The sequence below is a fragment of the Salvelinus sp. IW2-2015 genome, linkage group LG32 (assembly GCF_002910315.2).
Source record: "Salvelinus sp. IW2-2015 linkage group LG32, ASM291031v2, whole genome shotgun sequence".
Lineage (NCBI taxonomy): Eukaryota > Metazoa > Chordata > Actinopteri > Salmoniformes > Salmonidae > Salvelinus > Salvelinus sp. IW2-2015.
Genome location: NC_036871.1, coordinates 4,561,233 through 4,581,008, shown reverse-complemented (window position 1 = coordinate 4,581,008; position 19,776 = coordinate 4,561,233). Strand labels below are relative to the sequence as shown.

General features: G+C 41.3%; 1 protein-coding gene across 8 annotated transcripts in view; it reads left to right on the top strand.

Annotated features, from left to right (window-relative positions):
* dlg1b (discs large MAGUK scaffold protein 1b) overlaps positions 1-19,776 on the top strand; it is a 160,531-nt gene that overhangs the window by 122,865 nt on the left and 17,890 nt on the right. For 2 of the 8 annotated variants that reach the window (XM_023978023.2, XM_023978021.2), the window contains exon 16: positions 1,256-1,297. The exons of 3 other annotated variants lie outside the window; for them this stretch is intronic. In XM_023978023.2, coding sequence (XP_023833791.1) covers positions 1,256-1,297 — 42 coding nt within the window. Of the gene's footprint in view, positions 35-1,255; positions 1,298-19,776 lie in introns of all 8 variants that reach the window. 3 more of the 8 variants (XM_023978025.2, XM_023978026.3, XM_023978024.2) reach the window with 2 other exon arrangements.

Here is a 19,776-nt window from a genome sequence, read left to right as displayed (position 1 = left end):
GACAACCCTGATGACATGCTATCCAAAAGCCAGAGTAAGTCCCCCCAGTCCCCAATCCAGCTACCCACCGCCACCCATACACAACACTCCATCTCTTCACAATCTTTATAATTTTCTCACTTCTCCTGACCTTATATCAGTGATATCAAGTGAAATATGCCCCCAGAGCATATATAATATAATTTGAACATTCAGTGTCCCCTCTCCCCCTCTCTCGGTTTCATTCTCCACACTGTTCCTCCAGTGGTTTCTCAGCAATGCTTCATGCTCATCTCAACCCCAGTCTCTCTTCCATCCAATAACTGAGCTGACCGAAGGCTTACAGCTGTCTCGTGTCTTTGTTTGTACTTTAAAGGGATAGTTTACTTACTTTTTTTGCTCATCGTTTTATTTACAAAACGATTAAATGAAAACATCTGAGGTAAGTTAAAGATGAGCTAAAACTTTTAACTTTTTAAAGTTTTAGCTTATCTTTACCTTGCTTAGGATGTTGTAATTTCATCGTTTTGGAAATAAGCAAAAACTTTTTATTAAACCAGGTAAGTCCATCCAGATCACATTTCCATCCAGAGCCTATTTTTATCACCTCATACAACATCTGCATGTATTTTTGGCTCATACAACATCTACATGTATTTTTCTAATAAAACATCTACACTGATACCACTAGAAATATGCCCATACATGAAACAATCATGTGTGGATGCTCTTGAACTGGGCAGAGCTGGCTTGGATTAGTTGACTTGCAAAAGACGAAGAGTCACTTTGGGATGTGTTCTGCCTATTTGTGAAGCCATACAAGGGCTCAATTGTTTGAAAAAATATAAAAATCGGAGAATGAGCATGCTCTGTGTGTACATGTGTACGCGTGCCCCAGAATAGTGATATATTTTTGTTTGTATGTATAGGTTAACAGTGAAGTATCTTATTTTCCATTGTGTGTAACCTTAAAAAGTGATGTAATTTTGATGGGTGTGAGGGTCACTTCTTTTGTAACCATGCAAAGTGTTGTCAATTGATCACAATGACACGACCTAGCTCATTTTACACTAGCATCTCCTATCTGTTTCTCTTACTTCTGTATTGTTGTGACCCATAAGGAATTTGTACCAAAAAGCCACTCATTTCAATCACTGTATCATTGCCTCCATTGTGGCTACTTAGCTGTGACATTTTCCAGATTTCTTTTAAAGTTTCCGGAATTTTGCAACTCTAGGCTACTTACCCATACGTTGCTGCTTTGTTCTAATTCCAGAACACGTCACTTCCAATGCCAGTGATAGTGAAAGTAGTTACCGTAAGTCTACAAGTAGTTTTCCACTGCCCAATTAATGAATGCCTGCTTCTCTGCCTTGCGCCACAACACAGTATAATACTGCACTGGCAGTGCTAATGTGAGCTACCAAATCAGTACGTTAAATGTGTCCGTGTGTGAGGCAACATTTGCCCAGTGATCAGCTAGCTAATGCTTTACTGATGGCCACGCTGTGTGAGTGAATGGCTGGTTCTGATGATTTGTCCACATAACAAAGGATCCTAACACCTTTAATGCTTTGTTTTTTACTTTGATGTACGTATCAAATGGCACTGCATAGGGATATGGTCAATAGTAGTGCACTATATAGAGAATAGGGTGCCATTTGGAACGCACCCATGGAGAAGACTCCAACGTTAGCCTCAAACAACTGACCAATTAATTGTAGCATGCCCCTCACCAACATGCCATACACGGGTCCCGTGTGGCTCAGTTGGTAGAGCATGGCGCTTGCAACGCCAGGGTTGTGGGTTCATTCCCCACGGGGGGACCAGGATGAATATGTATGAACTTTCCAATTTGTAAGTCGCTCTGGATAAGAGCGTCTGCTAAATGACTTAAATGTAAAAATTTAAAAATGCCAGAGTGTACTACTGTATATCTAAAATGGACTATAATGCTCTTGTGCTTTGCTTGTTCAGTAGCTAACTCAGTTAACCCTCTCTGATTAAGCTTATGGCAATGATGGCTCGTGAGGCTTGAATTGGATGAAGTACTCAGGTGCTGCATGTACACTCGTGTTGCTGTGTGTGCATGTGTGTATTAGAGGTCTTCACGGGTCCACCAGACCCGAAATTCCAAGATTGAACCCGGGACCGGTCCTCTGTTAATTTAATTGGTGAGGTGATGAACAACTTTGCAAGCTTGTTATCTGTGTCAACCAATTGCAACTTAAAACGTATTGCTTAGGCTGACCAGGTCCAGCTGAAGCTGGTTCCGGCCGCTCACCTCGTGCACCTGTTGCTGAGAAGAGAAGAGAGGGGAGCCTTGGCCTGAAGTAAAACGAAAGTTAGAGGAGAAAGAGTATAGTGAAAAGAAGCCAAGAAGGGGAATGCCCTCCATGGGGACACGTTTTAATATTCTAGTGGACAGGTCGCTAGTCAGGTTTGATGCAATTTTCTATCTTTTATTTATTTACTTTCCATGTTTATCATTTGTTTTATCATTATATTATTGTATATTATTATGATTATTGTAGGCCTATTTATCCTCATCTAAACCAGTTCTTTAAATGTGCAAAAAGTGTTTTGTTTCATTCTGTTGAGACAATTTCGTTGGCTAAATTAATTTCCAACTGTAGGCTAATCCTAGTGTTCGCTGCAATATACAGTTGAAGTCAGAAGTTTACATACACTTAGGTTGGAGTCATTAAAACTTGTTTATCAACCACTCCACAAATGTCTTGTTAACAAACTATAGTTTTGACAAGTCGGTTAGGACATCTACATTATGCATGACACAAGTCATTTTTCCAACAATTGTTTACAGGCAGATTATTTCTCTTATCATTCACTTTATCACAATTCCAGTCGGTCAGAAGTTTACATACACTAAGTTGACTGTGCCTTTAAACAGCTTGGAAAATTCAAGAAAATTATGTCATGGCTTTAGAAGCTTCTGATAGGCTAATTGACATCATGTGAGTCAATTGGAGGTGTACCTGTGGATGTATTTCAAGGCCTACCTTCAAACTCAGTGCCTCTTTGCTTGACATCATGGGAAAATCAAAAGAAATCAGCCAAGACCTCAGAAAATAAATTGTAGGACTCCACAAGTCTGGTTCATCCTTGGGAGCAAATGCCTGAAGGTACCACGTTCATCTGTACAAACAATAGAACGCAAGTATAAACACCATGGGACCACGCAGCCATTATACCGCTCAGGAAGGAGACGCGTTCTGTCTCCTAGAGATGAACGTACTTTGGTGTGAAAAGTGCAAATCAATCCCAGAACAACAGCAAAGGTCCTTGTGAAGATGCTGGAGGAAATAGGTACAAAAGTATCTATATCCACAGTAAAACGAGTCCTATATCGACATAACCTGAATGGCCGCTCAGCAAGGAAGAAGCCACTGCTCCAAAACTGCCATAAAAAATACAGACTACGGTTTGCAGCTGCATATGGGGACAAAGATCGTACTTTTTGGAGAAATATCCTCTGGTCTGATGAACCAAAAATAGAACTGTTTGGCCATAATGACCACCGTTATGTTTGGAGGAAAAAGGGGGATGCTTGCAAGCCGAAGAAAACCATCCCAAATGTGAAGCACGGAGGTGGCAGCATCATGTTGTGGGGGTGCTTTGCTGCAGGAGGGAGTGGTGCACTTCACAGAATAGATGGCATCATGAGGATGGAAAGTTATGTGGATATATTGAAACAACATCTCAATACATCAGTCAGGAAGTTAAAGCTGGGTCGCAAATGGGTCTTCCAAATTGACAATGACCCCAAGCATACTTCCAAAGTTGTGTCAAAATGGCTTAAGGACAACAAAGTCAAGGTGTAACGCTCATTCCTTCGACGGAAAATGTGAATCTGACCATCACCCCTGGTGAGCCAAAACCGCGACTCATCAATGAAGAGCACTTTTTGCCAGTCCTGTCTGGTCCAGCGACGGTGGGTTTGTGCCCATAGGCGACATTGTTGCCAGTGATGTCTGGTGAGGACCTGCCTTACAACAGGCCTACAAGCCCTCAGTCCAGCCTCTCTCAGCCTATTGCGGACAGTCTGAGCACTGATGGAGGTATTGTGCGTTCCTGGTGTAACTCGGGCAGTTGTTGTTGCCATCCTGTACCTGTCCCGCAGGTGTGATGTTCGGATGTACCGATCCTGTGCAGGTGTTGTAACATGTGGTCTGCCACTGCGAGGACGATCAGCTGTCCGTCCTGTCTCCCTGTAGCTCTGTCTTAGGCGTCTCACAGTACGGATAATGCAATTTATTGCCCTGGCCACATCTGCAGTCCTCATGTCTCCTTGCAGCATGCCTAAGGCACATTCACGCAGATGAGCAGGGACCCTGGGCATCTTTCTTTTGGTGTTTTTCAGAGTCAGGACACTAAAGAGGCCTTTCTACTAAGTTTTCATAACTGTGACCTTAATTTTCTACCATCTATAAGATGTTAGTGTCTTAACGACCGTTCCACTGGTGCATGTTCATTAATTGTTTATGGTTCATTGAACAAACATGGGAAACAGTGTTTAAACTCTTTACATTGAAGATCTGTGAAGGTATTTGGATTTTTACTAATTATCTTTGAAAGACAGGGTCCTGAAAAGGGAACAGATTTTCAATGTACCGATTCCATGGCACATGGTTTATGAATTGACACGCAATTTTCTGTTTCCTGCTGCAGGCCTAAAAACTATGGGTTTAACATTATGAATTAATGTTTACATTGAAAATAGAAGCCGTCTCTTAATGAGTTCCGAGAGCCGATCTGTTATCCAACGATTATTATTATTACTGGATGACAGAGCATGGGGACTGGTCTTGATAAATCAATCAGATTTTTATTTGGAAATGTTAGGATTATTTTTCTCTTCACTTGCTGTCACTTAGTAGTTTTGGCCTACAGTACTCTCGACCGGTCCCGTTGTACAGCGCCATATTTTGAACTGAAACCCTTAATTAAATCGGTTTAGCCGGGATTGTAAAATGAATCAGTTGATGCATTGGTCCAGAGCCAGGTGTTATTTGCGGAGAGTCACATCAGGCGGCATTGGCGGAGAGTCAGGCAGAGAATGATGCTTTGAAGAGGGCGAGGAACGAGATGGAGTCACAATCCATGCCAGGCTCACCTGTGAGCTCTGGAACTCCACCTCCTGTTTGTGGACTCTGCAAACAATGTGTCCTTGATGAAAATACCTATCTATTTGTGGAAAAAGCACCCTAATTAACTCTTTAGTCATATCACAGTTTACCTATTTGCTTATGGTTTTGCCTATACCTAGCGACCTGTTTCAATTATATGAGCAAAAAATATTACGTTTTATTTAGAATGGCAAACCAGACAAAAATAAAAGGGCGTATTGTCTCACCCCATTTCAAGAATGGCCTTTTTCCCTTTATTCAGATTACAACCACTAACTTTCTGTTATTTGAAAACAAAATTGTCTCCAAAATATTGCTGATCTATCAGTAGTCTAAACTGTGGCACAAATTGACTATCTGTTCATAAATGAACGGAGGAGTTTTCAGTCTGATAGTCTTTAACCTCTCTTGGGTACGTGAGCAGCCAGTGAAACTTCAACAGCCAGTGAAACTGCTGTGTGCCAAATTCAAATACAGAAATACTCATTGTAAAAATTCAGAAAACAAAACATATTTTACATAGGTTTAAAGATTCACTTCTTGTGAATCCAACCACGGTGTCAGATTTAAAAAATGCTTTACGACGAAAGCATACCTTACGATTATTTGAGAACATAGCCCAGCAGACAAATCATTACAAACAGTAACCAGCCAAGTAGAAGAGTTACACAAGTCAGAAATAGAGATTAAATTAATCCCTTACCTTTGATGATCTTCATATGATTGCACTCAGCAGACATTCATTTACTCAATAAATGTTCCTTTTGTTCGATAAAGTCTCTTTATATCCAAAAACCTCCGTTTTGTTTGCGCGTTTTCTTCAGTAATCCACAGGCTCAAACGCAGTCAAAACAGGCAGACAAAAAATCCAAATTGTATCCGTAAAGTTCATAGAAACATGTCAAACAATGTTTATATTCAATCCTCATGTTGTTTTTAGCCTAAATAATCGATAATATTTCAACCGGACAATAACGTCAATATAAAAGGTAAACAAGAAAGGCACTCTCTCGGTCGGGCACATGAAAAAGCTCTGTGACACTTTAGGGTCCACTCATTCAGACTGCTCTTACTTCCTCATTTTTCAGAATACAAGCCTGAAACAATTTCTAAAGACTGTTGACATCTAGTGGAAGGCATAGGAACTGCAATTTGAGTCCTAAATCAATGGATACTGTAATGGCATTGAATAGAAAACTACAACAACAAAAACTACTTCCAGAATGGATTTTTCTCAGGTTTTCGCCTGCGAAATCAGTTCTATTATACTCACAGACACTATTGTAACAGGTTTGGAAACTTTAGAGTGTTTTCTATCCAAATCTACCAGTTATATTCATATCATATATTCTGGGCCCGAGAAGCAGGCAGTTTAATTTGGGCATGCTTTTCATCCAAAATTCCGAATGCTGCCCCCTACCCTAGAGAAGTTAATATATACATTTTTTGACCAAGTTAATCTGCTCATGTTGTGTGTGTTCAATTATTTGTGACATTGTGGTTACAACGAAGAATGTAAACAAATCAAATAAATCCTATTCATAATGAATAATCAGATGTGTGATCCAAGTTTTTATTTTTTTACTTGCTATATTACGTACTGTATCACTAAAAAAACTTTTACATTACCATGTAGTACCAATTAAATGGACTGACGGGGAGTGTTGTGCAGACTCAGGACAACTGAGCTTTGGAGAAATACGCAGATTTAAAGAGGAGTCATGTTGTAAAGCTCCATATTTTCCTGACCGAAACCCAGGTGGTTTTGTTTTTCTTGGAATAGAAACACCATAATATTAATCAAATTAATTAAGCTACTTAAAATCTATCTCATATACTATGTTATTACAAAAAAACTGTTTTAAATTTGCTAGTACAGACAATATTTAAAACAGTCAAATGCTTCTCAAAGATGCCCTCTGGTGGTCAAACTAGCACTAGCTAGCATTGATGGCAACAACACTTAAATAACGTGCCATAGAATTCTGAGGCAGTCCGCATGCTGTGCTGGAGTACGACGCAACTTCTAAAGGAAGAACCACTGTAGCATGCACAACGCAGAGGATGGACACTTCTTACATGTAGTGTGTATACTTTTCAAGTAACAGTATTTCCTTTTTAACATTTTGAATGACATCACAAAATAACAACCAAACCGATATTAGTGTTATTTTAGGTCGCCTCTGACCATTCCCCACGTTCTATGTTAGAAATATTGTTCCAGTATTCCCCCCACCAGCGGTTGGTGTTGGTGTCCGAGGCACAAACGAAAAAGTTGGACCCTTTGTACAAGTTGTCAGCAGCCGTGTTGTTAGTAGATTGGCTGTAACTTTTAAACCAAATCTCCTGGTGTTTGTGCTTCAAAACGCTCAGTGGCTGTCGTGGCCTGCCATTCACCACAACGTCCACGTGTGGCTACTGTTCCAATACCTGCAAACTGAGATGAGGATATCTTTCGCCGATATCGCACAGTGTTTCACCAGCTGGAGTCAATGGGTCAGTGGCGGACCTGACACCGTTCATTTGAAGGGATTTCAGTCCCCCTCAAAGCGCAAAATGTATCATTGGAAGCAGAGTCCACTCTAAACGTTGATGCTTTGTTTCCTTAGGCGAGTGCAGTGCTTGAGGAAGTGTTTGAAGGACAAGAGAAGTTAATCTCAGCTACAGTATCGCATGACTCCAAGGAGGAGGGAAGTTGCTCACTCGAAATGAAAATAATAGTATATCAGGTTTGCTGATTGAATTTGACAAGATATCATAATATCTGCTTGAGTCAGACTCTGTACCAAGAGGTATCGAAATAAATTTTTCCCAAGGGGTCCTGTCTTCAGATACTCCTTGTGGATGACTGTGCTGCAGTCAGAGTTAGGAGAAGGCAATGTGGTCAGTGGAGACGGCACGGTTACTTGTGATCACAATTGGTTGTTTTTCCAATCCATCAGTGCGACCAAATGATCCATCAAGTCTGCTCCGAGTAGCAGGGGTTCAGTTTCGAGGCTGGTAACATACAGTGAACAAGCGATACATTTGGAAGTGTAGTTTCAGCATGAGTCTCATTGTGAGAGGCGAGGTAATCGAGTGAAACCTCGAAGTTTAGTGTCGCAGCGTTCCATTTTTAACTTAAAGGGCTGGGTTCACAGCCCTTTTGAAATCATTAAATAATGTTTGAGAGATGATCGATATTGTCGAGCCCGAATCAATTAGCGCATCATGGGTTAAGCAGTACTCCAGGACTGTTTCCAGGTAGCGACTTTCAGAGATGCGTTTTGTGGTCATAATCTCCACAAAGTGGAGTGATTGTTCGCAACGGCGTGATGTGTTATTTGTATTCATGGTGAAAACAGATCGACTTATCGGAGTTTGAGTGGAATTGGCTTTTGCGATGTTTGCCTTGTCGCAACACTGGTATCTGAGTCTAAAGTCAAAGCCCGTGGGCTTGTTTCTTGATCGAGTGGGCCCTGGATAGGGTTTTGAGTGATAGTTTACATCCTCGCTAGTGGTGTTAATTTTGGTGGAGCTGTTCTCCGGAAAATCCAAGCCTAGTCATGGCGACTTATCTTTTTCCTCTTTCTCAAAATGTTTGCGTTTCTGTACTTAACAGAATTTTTTGAGAACATTTGTCTTCAGTTTGATCGTCATTGAACCCTTTGTTACCTTTTACTTTGTGTGGGTTGGGTGTAGGAACGTAGCGATCAGGTTGATTGTAGTGGTAGTCATTTCGCTTGCGACGTTGTTGGTATTGTGATTTCGTGGTAGATACCGTTGTTGTGCATCATCTCTCAACTTTCCTATCCCTGATAATGCACCCTCTAACTGGAGTGAGTGCTCCTGTTCAATATTGAAAACTGAGATGTCAGGGCTCTTCGCGCGGCTCAATTTTGATGCATCAAAAGCTGTGCTTGCAAGCTCTCTGAGTTCTGAGATTGGCAAACCAACGTGGGCTGTAGGGCCCAAGTAGTTAATGAAGTTGGGATACATGTTCGACAGAAACATTTGTTTGAATGGTAATAGCTCTTACATTTCTGTTTCAGTGAGTAGGCCAAAGTAAGCTGAACGAAGCCTACGCTTGTGGTAGTTCATTCCGAGCTTGTTTGACAGTCTTAACCAGCGAGCTGTCGTGTTTGCGAATTGGAAACCACTGAATTCTATTTTCAAAACTGTGGCAAGGTTTGCGTAGTCGTTTGGCACGTGTTGCTGTTTTAGACGGATTAACCTTGTCACGTGTCTATTCGACATTCGCTTCAACAGGTGAAGCCTGTCAGTATCTGTAGCGTTCGAGTAGCCATTCAAGGCGTACTCTATGTCTGCTAATAATGTCTGTGTCTTTTGACTTCCCTGAAACGTGGAAAGGTGCGGAAGTTGGGCCTTCCTCTGACACCGCCTAGTATATACAGTGCTTGCAAAAGTATTCAACCCCTTGGCATTTTTCCTATTTTGTTGCATTACAACCTGTAATTTAAATGTATTTTTATTTGGATTTCATGTAATGGACATACACAAAATAGTCCAAATTGGTGAAGTGAAATGAAAAAAATTACTTGTTTCAAAAAATTCCCAAAAATAAAAAACGGAAAGTGGTGCTTGCATATGTATTCACCACCTTTGCTATGAAGCCCCAAAATAAGATCTGGTGCAACCAATTACCTTCAGAAGTCACATAATTAGTTAAATAAAGTACACCTGTGTGCAATATACAGTGGGGAGAACAAGTATTTGATACACTGCCGATTTTGCAGGTTTTCCTACTTACAAAGCATGTAGAGGTCTGTAATTTTGATCATAGGTACACTTCAACTGTGAGAGACGGAATCAAAAATCCAGAAAATCACATTGTATGATTTTTAAGTAATTCATTTGCGTTTTATTGCATGACTGCTAAAGCAACACCCAAGTGGTTTAAGGGGAAACATTTAAATGTCTTGGAATGGCCTAGTCAAAGCCCAGACCTCAATCCAATTGAGAATCTGTGGTATTACTTATAGATTGCTGTACTCCAGCGGAACCCATCCAACTTGAAGGAGCTGGAGCAGTTTTCCTTTGAAGAATGGGCAAAAATCCCAGTGGCTAGATGTGCCAAGCTTATAGAGACATACCCAAGAGACTTATAGCTGTAATTGCTGCAAAAGGTGGCTCTACAAAGAATTGACTTTGGGTGGGTGAATAGTTATGCACGCTCAAGTTTTTTGTCTTATTTCTTGTTTGTTTCGCAATAAAAAATATTTTGCATCTTCAAAGTGGTAGGCATGTTGTGTAAATCAAATGATACAAACCCCCCAAAAATCTATTTTAATTCCAGGTTGTAAGGCAACAAAATAGGAAAAATGCCAAGGGGGTGAATACTTTCGTAAGCCACTGTAGGTCTGGATTGGCTGGAAGCTTGGCCCCAGTGATGTACTGGGCCATACACACTACCCTCTGTAGCGCCTTACGGTCGGATGCCAAGCAGTTGCCATACCAGGCGGTGATGCAACCGGTCAAGATGCTCTCAATGGTGCAGCTATATAACATTTTGTGGATGTGGGGACCCATGGCAAATCTTTTCAATCTCCTGAGGGGGAAAATGTGTTGTCGTGCCTTCTTCACGACTGTCTTGGTGTGTTTGAACCATGATAATTTATTGGTGATGCGAATTGGAGTGGGTCTAGGGTTTCCGGGATGATTGTGTTGATGTGTGTCATAACCATTCTTTCAAAGCACTTAATGGCTACCGATGTGAGTGCTACAGGGCGATAGTAATTTAGGAAGGTTACCTTTGCTTTCTTGTGCACAGGGACTATGGTGGTCTGCTTGAACCATATAGGTATTACAGACTCGGTCAGGAAGAGGTTGAAAATGTCAGTGAAGACACTTGCCAGTTGGTCCACGTATGCTCTGAGTACACGTCCAGGTAATCTGGCCCCGTGGCCTTGTCTGGCCCCGTGGCCTTGTGTATGTTGTCCTGTTTAATGGTATTTCTCACATCGGCTATGGAGAGCGTGATCACACTGTCGTCCGTAACAGCTGGTGCTCTCATACATGCTTTAGTGTTGCTTGCCTCGAAGCGAGCATAAAAGCCATTTAGCTCGTCTGGTAGGCTCGCGTCACTGGGCAGCTTGCGGCTGGGTTTCCCTTAGTAGTCAGTAATAGTTTGCAAGCCCTGCCACACCCGACGAGTATCAGAGCCGGTGTAGTAGGATTCAATCTTAGTCCTGTATTGACGCTTTGTCTGTTTGATGATTCGTTGGAGGGCATAGCGGGATTTCTTATAAGCATCCGGAGTAGTGTCCCACTCCTTGAAAGCCGCAACTCTAGGTGGTCTAGAGTTTTCTTTCCTCTGGTTGCACATGTGACATGCTGGTCGAAATTAGGTAAAAATGGATTTAAGTTATCCAGCATTAAAATTCCCGGACACTAGGAGCGCCGCTTCTGGATGAGCATTTTCTTGTTTGCTTATGGCCTTATACAGCTCATTGAGTGTGGTCTTAGTGCCAGCATGGTTTTGTGGTGGTAAATAGACGGCTGCGAAAAATATAGTTGAAAACTCTCTTGGTTAATAGTGTGGTCTACAGCTTATCATGAGGTACTCTACCTCAAGCGAGCAATACCTTGAGACTTCCTTAATATTAGATATCGTGCACCAGCTGTTATTGACAAATAGACACACACACTCCCACCCCTCTACTTACCAGACGTAGCTGTTCTGTCCTGCCGATGCACGAAAACCCAGCCAACTGTATATTATCCGTGTCGTCGTTCAGCCACGACTCGGTGAAACATAAGATATTACCGTTTTTAATGTCCCGTTGGTAGGATATTCTCAAACGGAGATCATCCAGTTTATTCTCCAGTGATTGCACATTGGCCAATGGAACAGATGGTAGAGGCGGGTTACCTACTAGCCGACTAATTCTCACAAGGCACCCAGATCTCCGCCCTCTGTATTTCCATCTTTTCTTAATGCGAATGACGGGGATTTGGGCCTGGTCTCGGAGAAGCATATATCCTTCACCTCGGACTCATTAAAGAAAAAAATGTTGTCCAGTTCGAGGTAAGTAATCGCTGTTCTGATATCCAGATGCTCTTTGCGGTCATAAGAGATGGTAGCAGCAACATTATGTACAAAATAAGTTGTATGGCATAGTTGTTTAGGAGCCCGTAAAATGGCAGCCATACCCTCTGGCGCCAAACTGGAGCTGATTAATGAATTGTCAATACATTTAGTTGATTCTCTGCTAAGTTCAATACTGTTTTTAATATTGTTGAATTCCGTTTAAATGTCTGGATTCCGTGATTCCGTCCACCTTCTCCGCACCGCAGATTTTATAGAGCCTCATATGTGTAGGCTATAAGAGTAGTAGGATAAAGAAATGCATGTCGTGTCTGGAACATGCCGCCGGCATATCTCCATCTCTTTCTCTGTCTCGCAAAGGCACACAAAATTACTTCTTTACTTATTTTATGTTTAAGGAAGTGTGTAGGTCGCATTCTTTATCGTAGAGCTGTGAAAGCTATGTATTTAGATCCGCCTGCCCGAGACAAATTCAGCGATTGCTTTGGCATGTCTGTACCGTGAAGCAGTCGAGCAGGATAAATATTTTCCTAAGGACCGCCCTTTTGACGTAATGTTGCAGTGAAGTGATATAAATCGTTGTAACACTTAGGAGAAAAAACAATCAGTGTTTTGTGTGATGATGTAGGCTAATCTTTATAGTTGCTGCCATATCGTAGGTTCCTGAAAAAAATAAGACTACTTGACTGCCTGTTTGCCCGCTGCGCAGCATAGCCAATGATTGCTGTCTTGCTGCGTTCCACCTATGGGTAGCTGAAGATTCTAGGCAGTCGAGCATGTATCCGGACCAGAGAAAATAGTCTGACAATGGGCGAGTTCGTTTTGCATTGCCTGGTTCCATAGTTATGCCATATATGCTGATATCGTGGCGAGAGTAAATAGCTGCATGTAACTCCGCAGCTAAGAAGAACATGAAATCGCTGCACTGCCTGTGTCACACACAGTTTGTATGAACATGTCAATAATGTATTTTGTGTAAAACATGTCAATAGATGCATGATTTTTAAAGGAACCGGTTGACTGTCTTTTAGCTAACGATTCTTAGTGCAAATTCAGACCATAAAAAATATCTAGCTAGCTAAAAGACAGTCAACCGGTTCCTTTAAAACTTGCAGTTCATTTGACATGTTTTACACAAAATACATTATCGACATGTTCGTACAAACTTTGTCAGTATTGCAAACAAGCATGACACAAACAGGCAGTCTAGCGATGCAAGTTTTGAAAAAAAAAATTAACCTAATCTTCATGACTAATGTTCAAACTTAGATGTCAAACAGTATCAAGGTTCTGGTCTAAGGCTTCTAAAAATGTTAGGTCATGCCTACTCCCCTCCTGAAAAAAGAACATGAAATCGCGCTTATGCTTACTGAGGCATGAAATGCTTTAGTTCGAACAGCTTTGTGTAAAACATGAGGTTTGTAGGAAATCGTGCTTATGCTTAATAGGCTAATGAGAGAATGCAATAGATTTGTGTACAACATGAAGTTTGTATGCAACACCAGTGACCAGACAAAGATGATCAAGAAGGTGGGGAACGGCAGCGTAGCACTCAGCACAGCAAGTACGTAAGGCACTCAGCTAGGTAAAAAAATTATCCTGCACATGCGCAGAATTATCCATATTTTTTGCCAGAACTCTGTATCCGTTGCCACTCAGATTTTTTTTAATCCCTAAGCTTCTCTTCCTTTATATTTATTTTCTGAATATTAATATCATACAGTGGACATCTAAGCCTATGCACCCTGACGCATTTAGCGCTCAGATCTCTGACAGATGGACAATTAATATTTTAGGAAAGTATAAACAATAGGCTGTAACGTTTTGAATATGCTAGACATCGAAATACAAGGAACAGTTTTAATTTATTTATAACTTTTTTTTTACTGGCCTTTTTGTAACGTGTGTGACTGTTCTCGGGTCCATTTGGAAAAACAGGTCTCAGTTTTTTTTTATTAATTTATGTATATGCGGTCGGATGGGAAAGCCATTGATCCATTTCCAACTTTTTGGACCCGTAAAGACCTCTAGTGTGTGTGCGTGTCATTTTGAATGTGCTCATGTCTAATCTGCTATTTTAATCTTCTGAACACATTGTGTATGAACATAAATGTTGGTCAGACTCATAACACAGGAATGTTGTAGCCATATCCTGGACCATTGGACCCATCTACCAGTTTTTATAGCTTGCATTATTCCTGGACATTACATTTCACTGCAACACTGCTGGTGTTCTCTACTTTTTCAGAAGAGTTTGAAAAAAGCAAGTCTTGGCCGAGGTCATGAATTCCCTATATAGTGCACTACTTTTAACCAGGGCCCTTAGGGCAAGTAGTGCACTATGTAGGGAATAGGATGTCATTTGTGGTGCAACCATTGTTTTGCGGAATTAAAGAGATCACTTACTGCTCAGCTCTTGTGTACTTTAGCCATATGTTCGTTCAACATGACCTCCAACCAAATATATTTGAATAAAGTCAATGATCCTCTGATCAAACTCTCGCCCATACCATTGCTCCAAACCTCTCATTCTAGGACCAAGGAAAATCATTCTAGGATCAAGAGCTACAGTGGGGCAAAAAAGTATTTAGTCAGCCACCAATTGTGCATGTTCTCCCACTTAAAAAGATGAGAGAGGCCTGTAATTTTCATCATAGGTACACTTCAACTATGACAGACAAAATGAGAAAAAAAATCCAGAAAATCACATTGTGGGATTTTTAATGAATTTATTTGCAAATGATGGTGGAAAATAAGTATTTGGCCAATAACAAAAGTTTATCTCAATACTTTGTTATACAGTAATCCCTCGTTTATCGCGGGGGTTAACGTTCCGAAAATGACCCGCGATAAAGTGAAATCCGCGAAAAATAGAAAACTTTTTTTTTTTTCAATTAGCAACTATTACATGTATACAAATACAGTGACTCACGTGTAGGCCGTTTCGTCGACATTATGGGTTTAGGAGATGTTCGAAATTACAGAATAATTGTGGCCAACTTAATGTAAATTTGCCAAGCTGTTTTATGTACGTACACATAACTGCACGAGACGACAAAATGATAGCACAATTCGTAGCATGTTTTGATACAAGAAGCGGGAGTGAGTTTTTAGGCGAATCAAAATGCAGAGCACAATGCACCAAAAAAAAAAAAAAATGCATTATGAAAATCCGCGAAATAGCGAATCCGCGATAAGTGAACCGCGAAGTGGCGAGGGATCACTGTATACCCTTTGTTGGGTACAGGTCAAATGTTTTCTGTAAGTCGTCACAAGGTTTTCCACACACTGTTGCTGGTATTTTGGCCCATTCCTCCAGCAGATCTCTCTAGAGCAGTGATGTTTTGGGGCTGTTGCTGGCAACACCGGACTTTCAACTCCCTCCAAAGATTTTCTATGGGGTTGAGATCTGGAGACTGGCTAGGCCACTCCAGGACCTTGAAATGCTTCTTACGAAGCCACTCCTTCGTTGCCCGGGCTGTGTGTTTTGGGATCATTGTCATGCTGAAAGACCCAGCCACGTTTCATCTTCAATGCCCTTGCTGATGGAAGGAGGTTTTCACTCAAAATCTCACGATACAATGGCCCATCATTCTTTCCTTTACACGGATCAGTTCCGTCCTGGTCCCTTTGCAGAAAAACAGCCCCAACAATAATGTTCCACCCCCATGCTTCACAGTAGGTATGGTGTTCTTTGGATGCAACTCAGCATTCTTTGTCCCCAAACACGACGAGTTGAGTTTTTACCAAAAAGAGTTATATTTTGGTTTCATCTGACCATATGACATTCTCCCAATCTTCTTCTGGATAATCCAAATGCTCTCTAGCAAACTTCAGACGGGCCTGGACATGTACTGGCTTAAGCAGGGGACACGTCTGGCACTGCAGGATTTGAGTCCCTGGCGGCGTAGTGTGTTACTGATGGTAGGCTTTGTTACTTTGGTCCCAGCCTCTGCAGGTCATTCACTAGGTCCCCCGTGTGGTTCTGGGATTTTTGCTCACCGTTCTTGTGATAATTTTGACCCCACGGGGTGAGATCTTGCGTGGAGCCCCAGATCGAGGGAGATTATCAGTGGTCTTGTATGTCTCCATTTCCTAATAATTTTCTCCACAGTTGATTTCTTCAAAACCAAGCTGCCTTACCTATGCAGATTCAGTCTTCCCAGCCTGGTGCAGGTCTACAATTTTGTGTTCTGGTGTCCTTTGACAGCTCTTTGGTCTTGGCATAGTGGAGTTTGGAAGTCGTGACTGTTTGAGGTTGTGGACAGGTTGTTTATACAAGTTCAAACAGGTGCCATTAATACAGGTAACGAGTGGAGGACAGAGGAGCCTCTTAAAGAGGAAGTTACAGGTCTGTGAGAGCTAGAATCTTGCTGTTTGTAGGTGACCAAAACTTATTTTCCACCTAATTTGCAAATAAATTCATAAAAATCCTACTAATGTGATTTTCTGGATTTTTTTCTCTATTTTTCGTCGGTCATAGTTGAAGTGTACCTATGATGAAAATTACAGGCCTCTCATCTTTTAAGTGGGAGAACTTGCAGAATTGGTGGCTGACTAAATACTTTTTTGCCCCACTGGTATAGACGGGTTGGTTGTTTAGCAACAAAACCGAGGCTTGCGCAGCTAAGGGCCAAAACAGACTGGGCTGGCTTAGATTGTTGACAACATTTAAGCTAATTTCTATGTTTTTGAAAACATAAATACATTTTTACAATGAGTGTTGTCTCTCAAATACATTGTTACAGTTGTTTGTTAGCTAGCTAGCGAATTCTAGCCATATTAGCATTGACACAAAATCCGTTAAAACACCTCAGAAACAAGGCATGTATCAATAACAAGCTGAAACGAGCCACTAATGATTTCTCACGATGGCAGTTTCTTTGTCATTTCTTGCTAGCAACCTAACCATCCAGAATCAGAACAGCACAATGACGTTTGCCCCATGGAAGAGTGCAACATCTTTTTGACGTTGTCAGCTAAAACACATATATATATATCCAAGCTTGTGGTTTCAAATAGTAATTTCAATACCGTGTGAAAGTGAACGCATTCCTATGTGTCGGTACTTTCCATTTTCATGTCCCTGATCTATTGAATGGGCTTGACGATTATATTACAAATTCTTGAACACGGTCATATAAAGATATATGAACAAATTGATAGTCGTGTTTGTGGATAAATTTCTCTGCCAGATACTTTCATTAGTTTTTGAGCTGGAGACCATTCAAAAAGCCTACAAATGTTTAAAAAAATAAAAATAAAAAATAAATGACAAAGCTACTTGCTACGTCACTTGCATAGCATAAAACAAACACAATAGATATATACAGAACAGTATCAAAGTGGAATTATTTTCTGTACTCTGTGTGATGGAAAGCATGGTTCTTCTGTGGTCACTCGGTTGTTCTCAGGTGGTCAAGAGGAGTACGTGCTGTCGTACGAGCCAGTCAGTCAACAGAAGGTGAGCTGTCTTTTCTCCATCACAGTCAAATACCTTTGGTGCCTTGTAATATTTAAATACATTTGATTTCAAGTGTAAAGCTTCAGGAGGCGTTGGTGTGTGAAAAACAAATTTACCGTCAGTTAGAAGTGTGATGTTTTTCCAAATTGCTGGACTGTGTTTGGATTTTTCAAAACACAATGTTAGCGGTTGGGTTTTTGTTCTCCCATCAGTGAACTACACCCGTCCAGTGATTATTCTTGGTCCCATGAAGGATCCGGGTAAACGACCACCTGATATTCGGAGTTCCCCGACAAATTTGGGTCCTGTTTTCCCCGTGAGTGTAATGTTACTGTTCTTACGTGTTTGCCGTGGTAAAGACAGCGCTTTTAACAGGTTATTTATTTCCTCAAACACAAGTTGTGGGCTGAGAAAACGTGCACCATTCATTACAATGGTATTCTCTTTTATACATCATGTGTTCATGGTAAAAATAGGAAGGTGTTTCTACTGCACAGCCAACCATTGGTCACGCAGTCTGTATAACGCAGGTCATCACAGTCTGAGTTGATCTCTTCTCATTAATTCTCACAAAATATGCAATCCCAAATGGCACTCTTTTAATCTGTTCAAAAGTAGTGCAATATAGAGTGCATTTGGACTTTTGCACTCTTCCCCACACATTTAAAGCATTGGATTAATGTAAAGATGGGAAGAGGGAGGTTCCCGCCATACGTCTAACACTGGTCCTTTCCTTTCCCCCCAAGACACAACCAGACCTAAGCGGACTATGAGGTGGACACCAGGGACTACCACTTTGTGGTGTCCAGGGAGCAGATGGAGAAGGACATCCAGGCCACAAGTTTATCGAGGCGGGCCAGTACAACAACCACCTGTACGGGACCAGCGTACAGTCGGTGCGCTAAGGTGGCAGAGAAGGTACGTGAACAGAATAGAAGGCCATCCTTAACGGACTTTTCGTAACTGTCTGCAGTCGCAGCACCCACCACAGCAGGCAAACTGGTTGGAAAAAAAACAGCCGTTTCTGGTTGTATTGACGTACTTTCAACCAAGGCTGTTTTTTTCCCACCCTGGATGTACAGGCTTGAGTGTGTTCAGCCTTAAAATCAACAGTCTGTAAGATGCCCAGTAATTTCGCAGTTGATAAATATGCCCTTAGATTTTTAGGAATAGCATAGACACACTAGCGGTAAATGTTTTTTAGAAAAACCTACTCATTCAAGGGTTTTTCTAATATTTTTAACTATTTTCTGCACATTGTAGAATAATAATGAAGACATCAACACTATGAAATAACACATATGGAATCATGTGGTAAACAAAAAAAGTTAAACAGATTCTTCAATAGCCACCCTTTGCCTTGATGACAGCTCTGCAACACTGTGTTGGCATTCTCTTCAACCAGCTACACCTGAAATCTTTTCCAACAGATCTTGAAAGGAGTTCCCACATATGCCTGAGCACTTGTGCTGCGTTGCCCATCACTGTGCGTACCGACTATCCCAAACCATCTAAATTTGATGTGAGGGTCCGGGGATTGTGGAGGCCAGGTCATCTGATGCAGCACTCCATCACTCTCCTTCTGGTAAAATAGCCCATACACAGCCTGGAGGTGTGTTGGGTCATTGTCCTGTTGAAAAAAAAAATGATAGTCCCCACCAAGCCCAAACCAGATGGGATGGTGTTTTGTCTGCAGAATGCTGTTGTAGCCATGCTGGTAAGTTGTGCCTTGAATTCTAAATAAATCAATAGTGTGTCACCAGCACGGTGGGAAATACACATGCGGAGATCATCCGTCACCCACACCGCGTCTCACAAAGACACGGCGGGTTGGAAACAAACAGCTTTGCACACTCTTGGCGTTCTAAAAAACTAGCTTCATGAGGTAGTCACCTGCATTTCAATTAACAGGTGTGCATTCTTAAAGTTAATTTGTGGAACTTCTTTCCTTAATGCGTTTGAGCAGAATCAGTTGTGTTGTGACAAGGTGGGGAGGGGGGATATACAGAACATAGCCTTATTTGGTAAAAGTCCTATTATGGCATGAACAGCTCAAATAAGCAAAGAGAAACGACAGTCCATCATTACTTAAGACATGAACAGTAGTCAATACAGAAATTTCAAGAAACTGTGAAGTT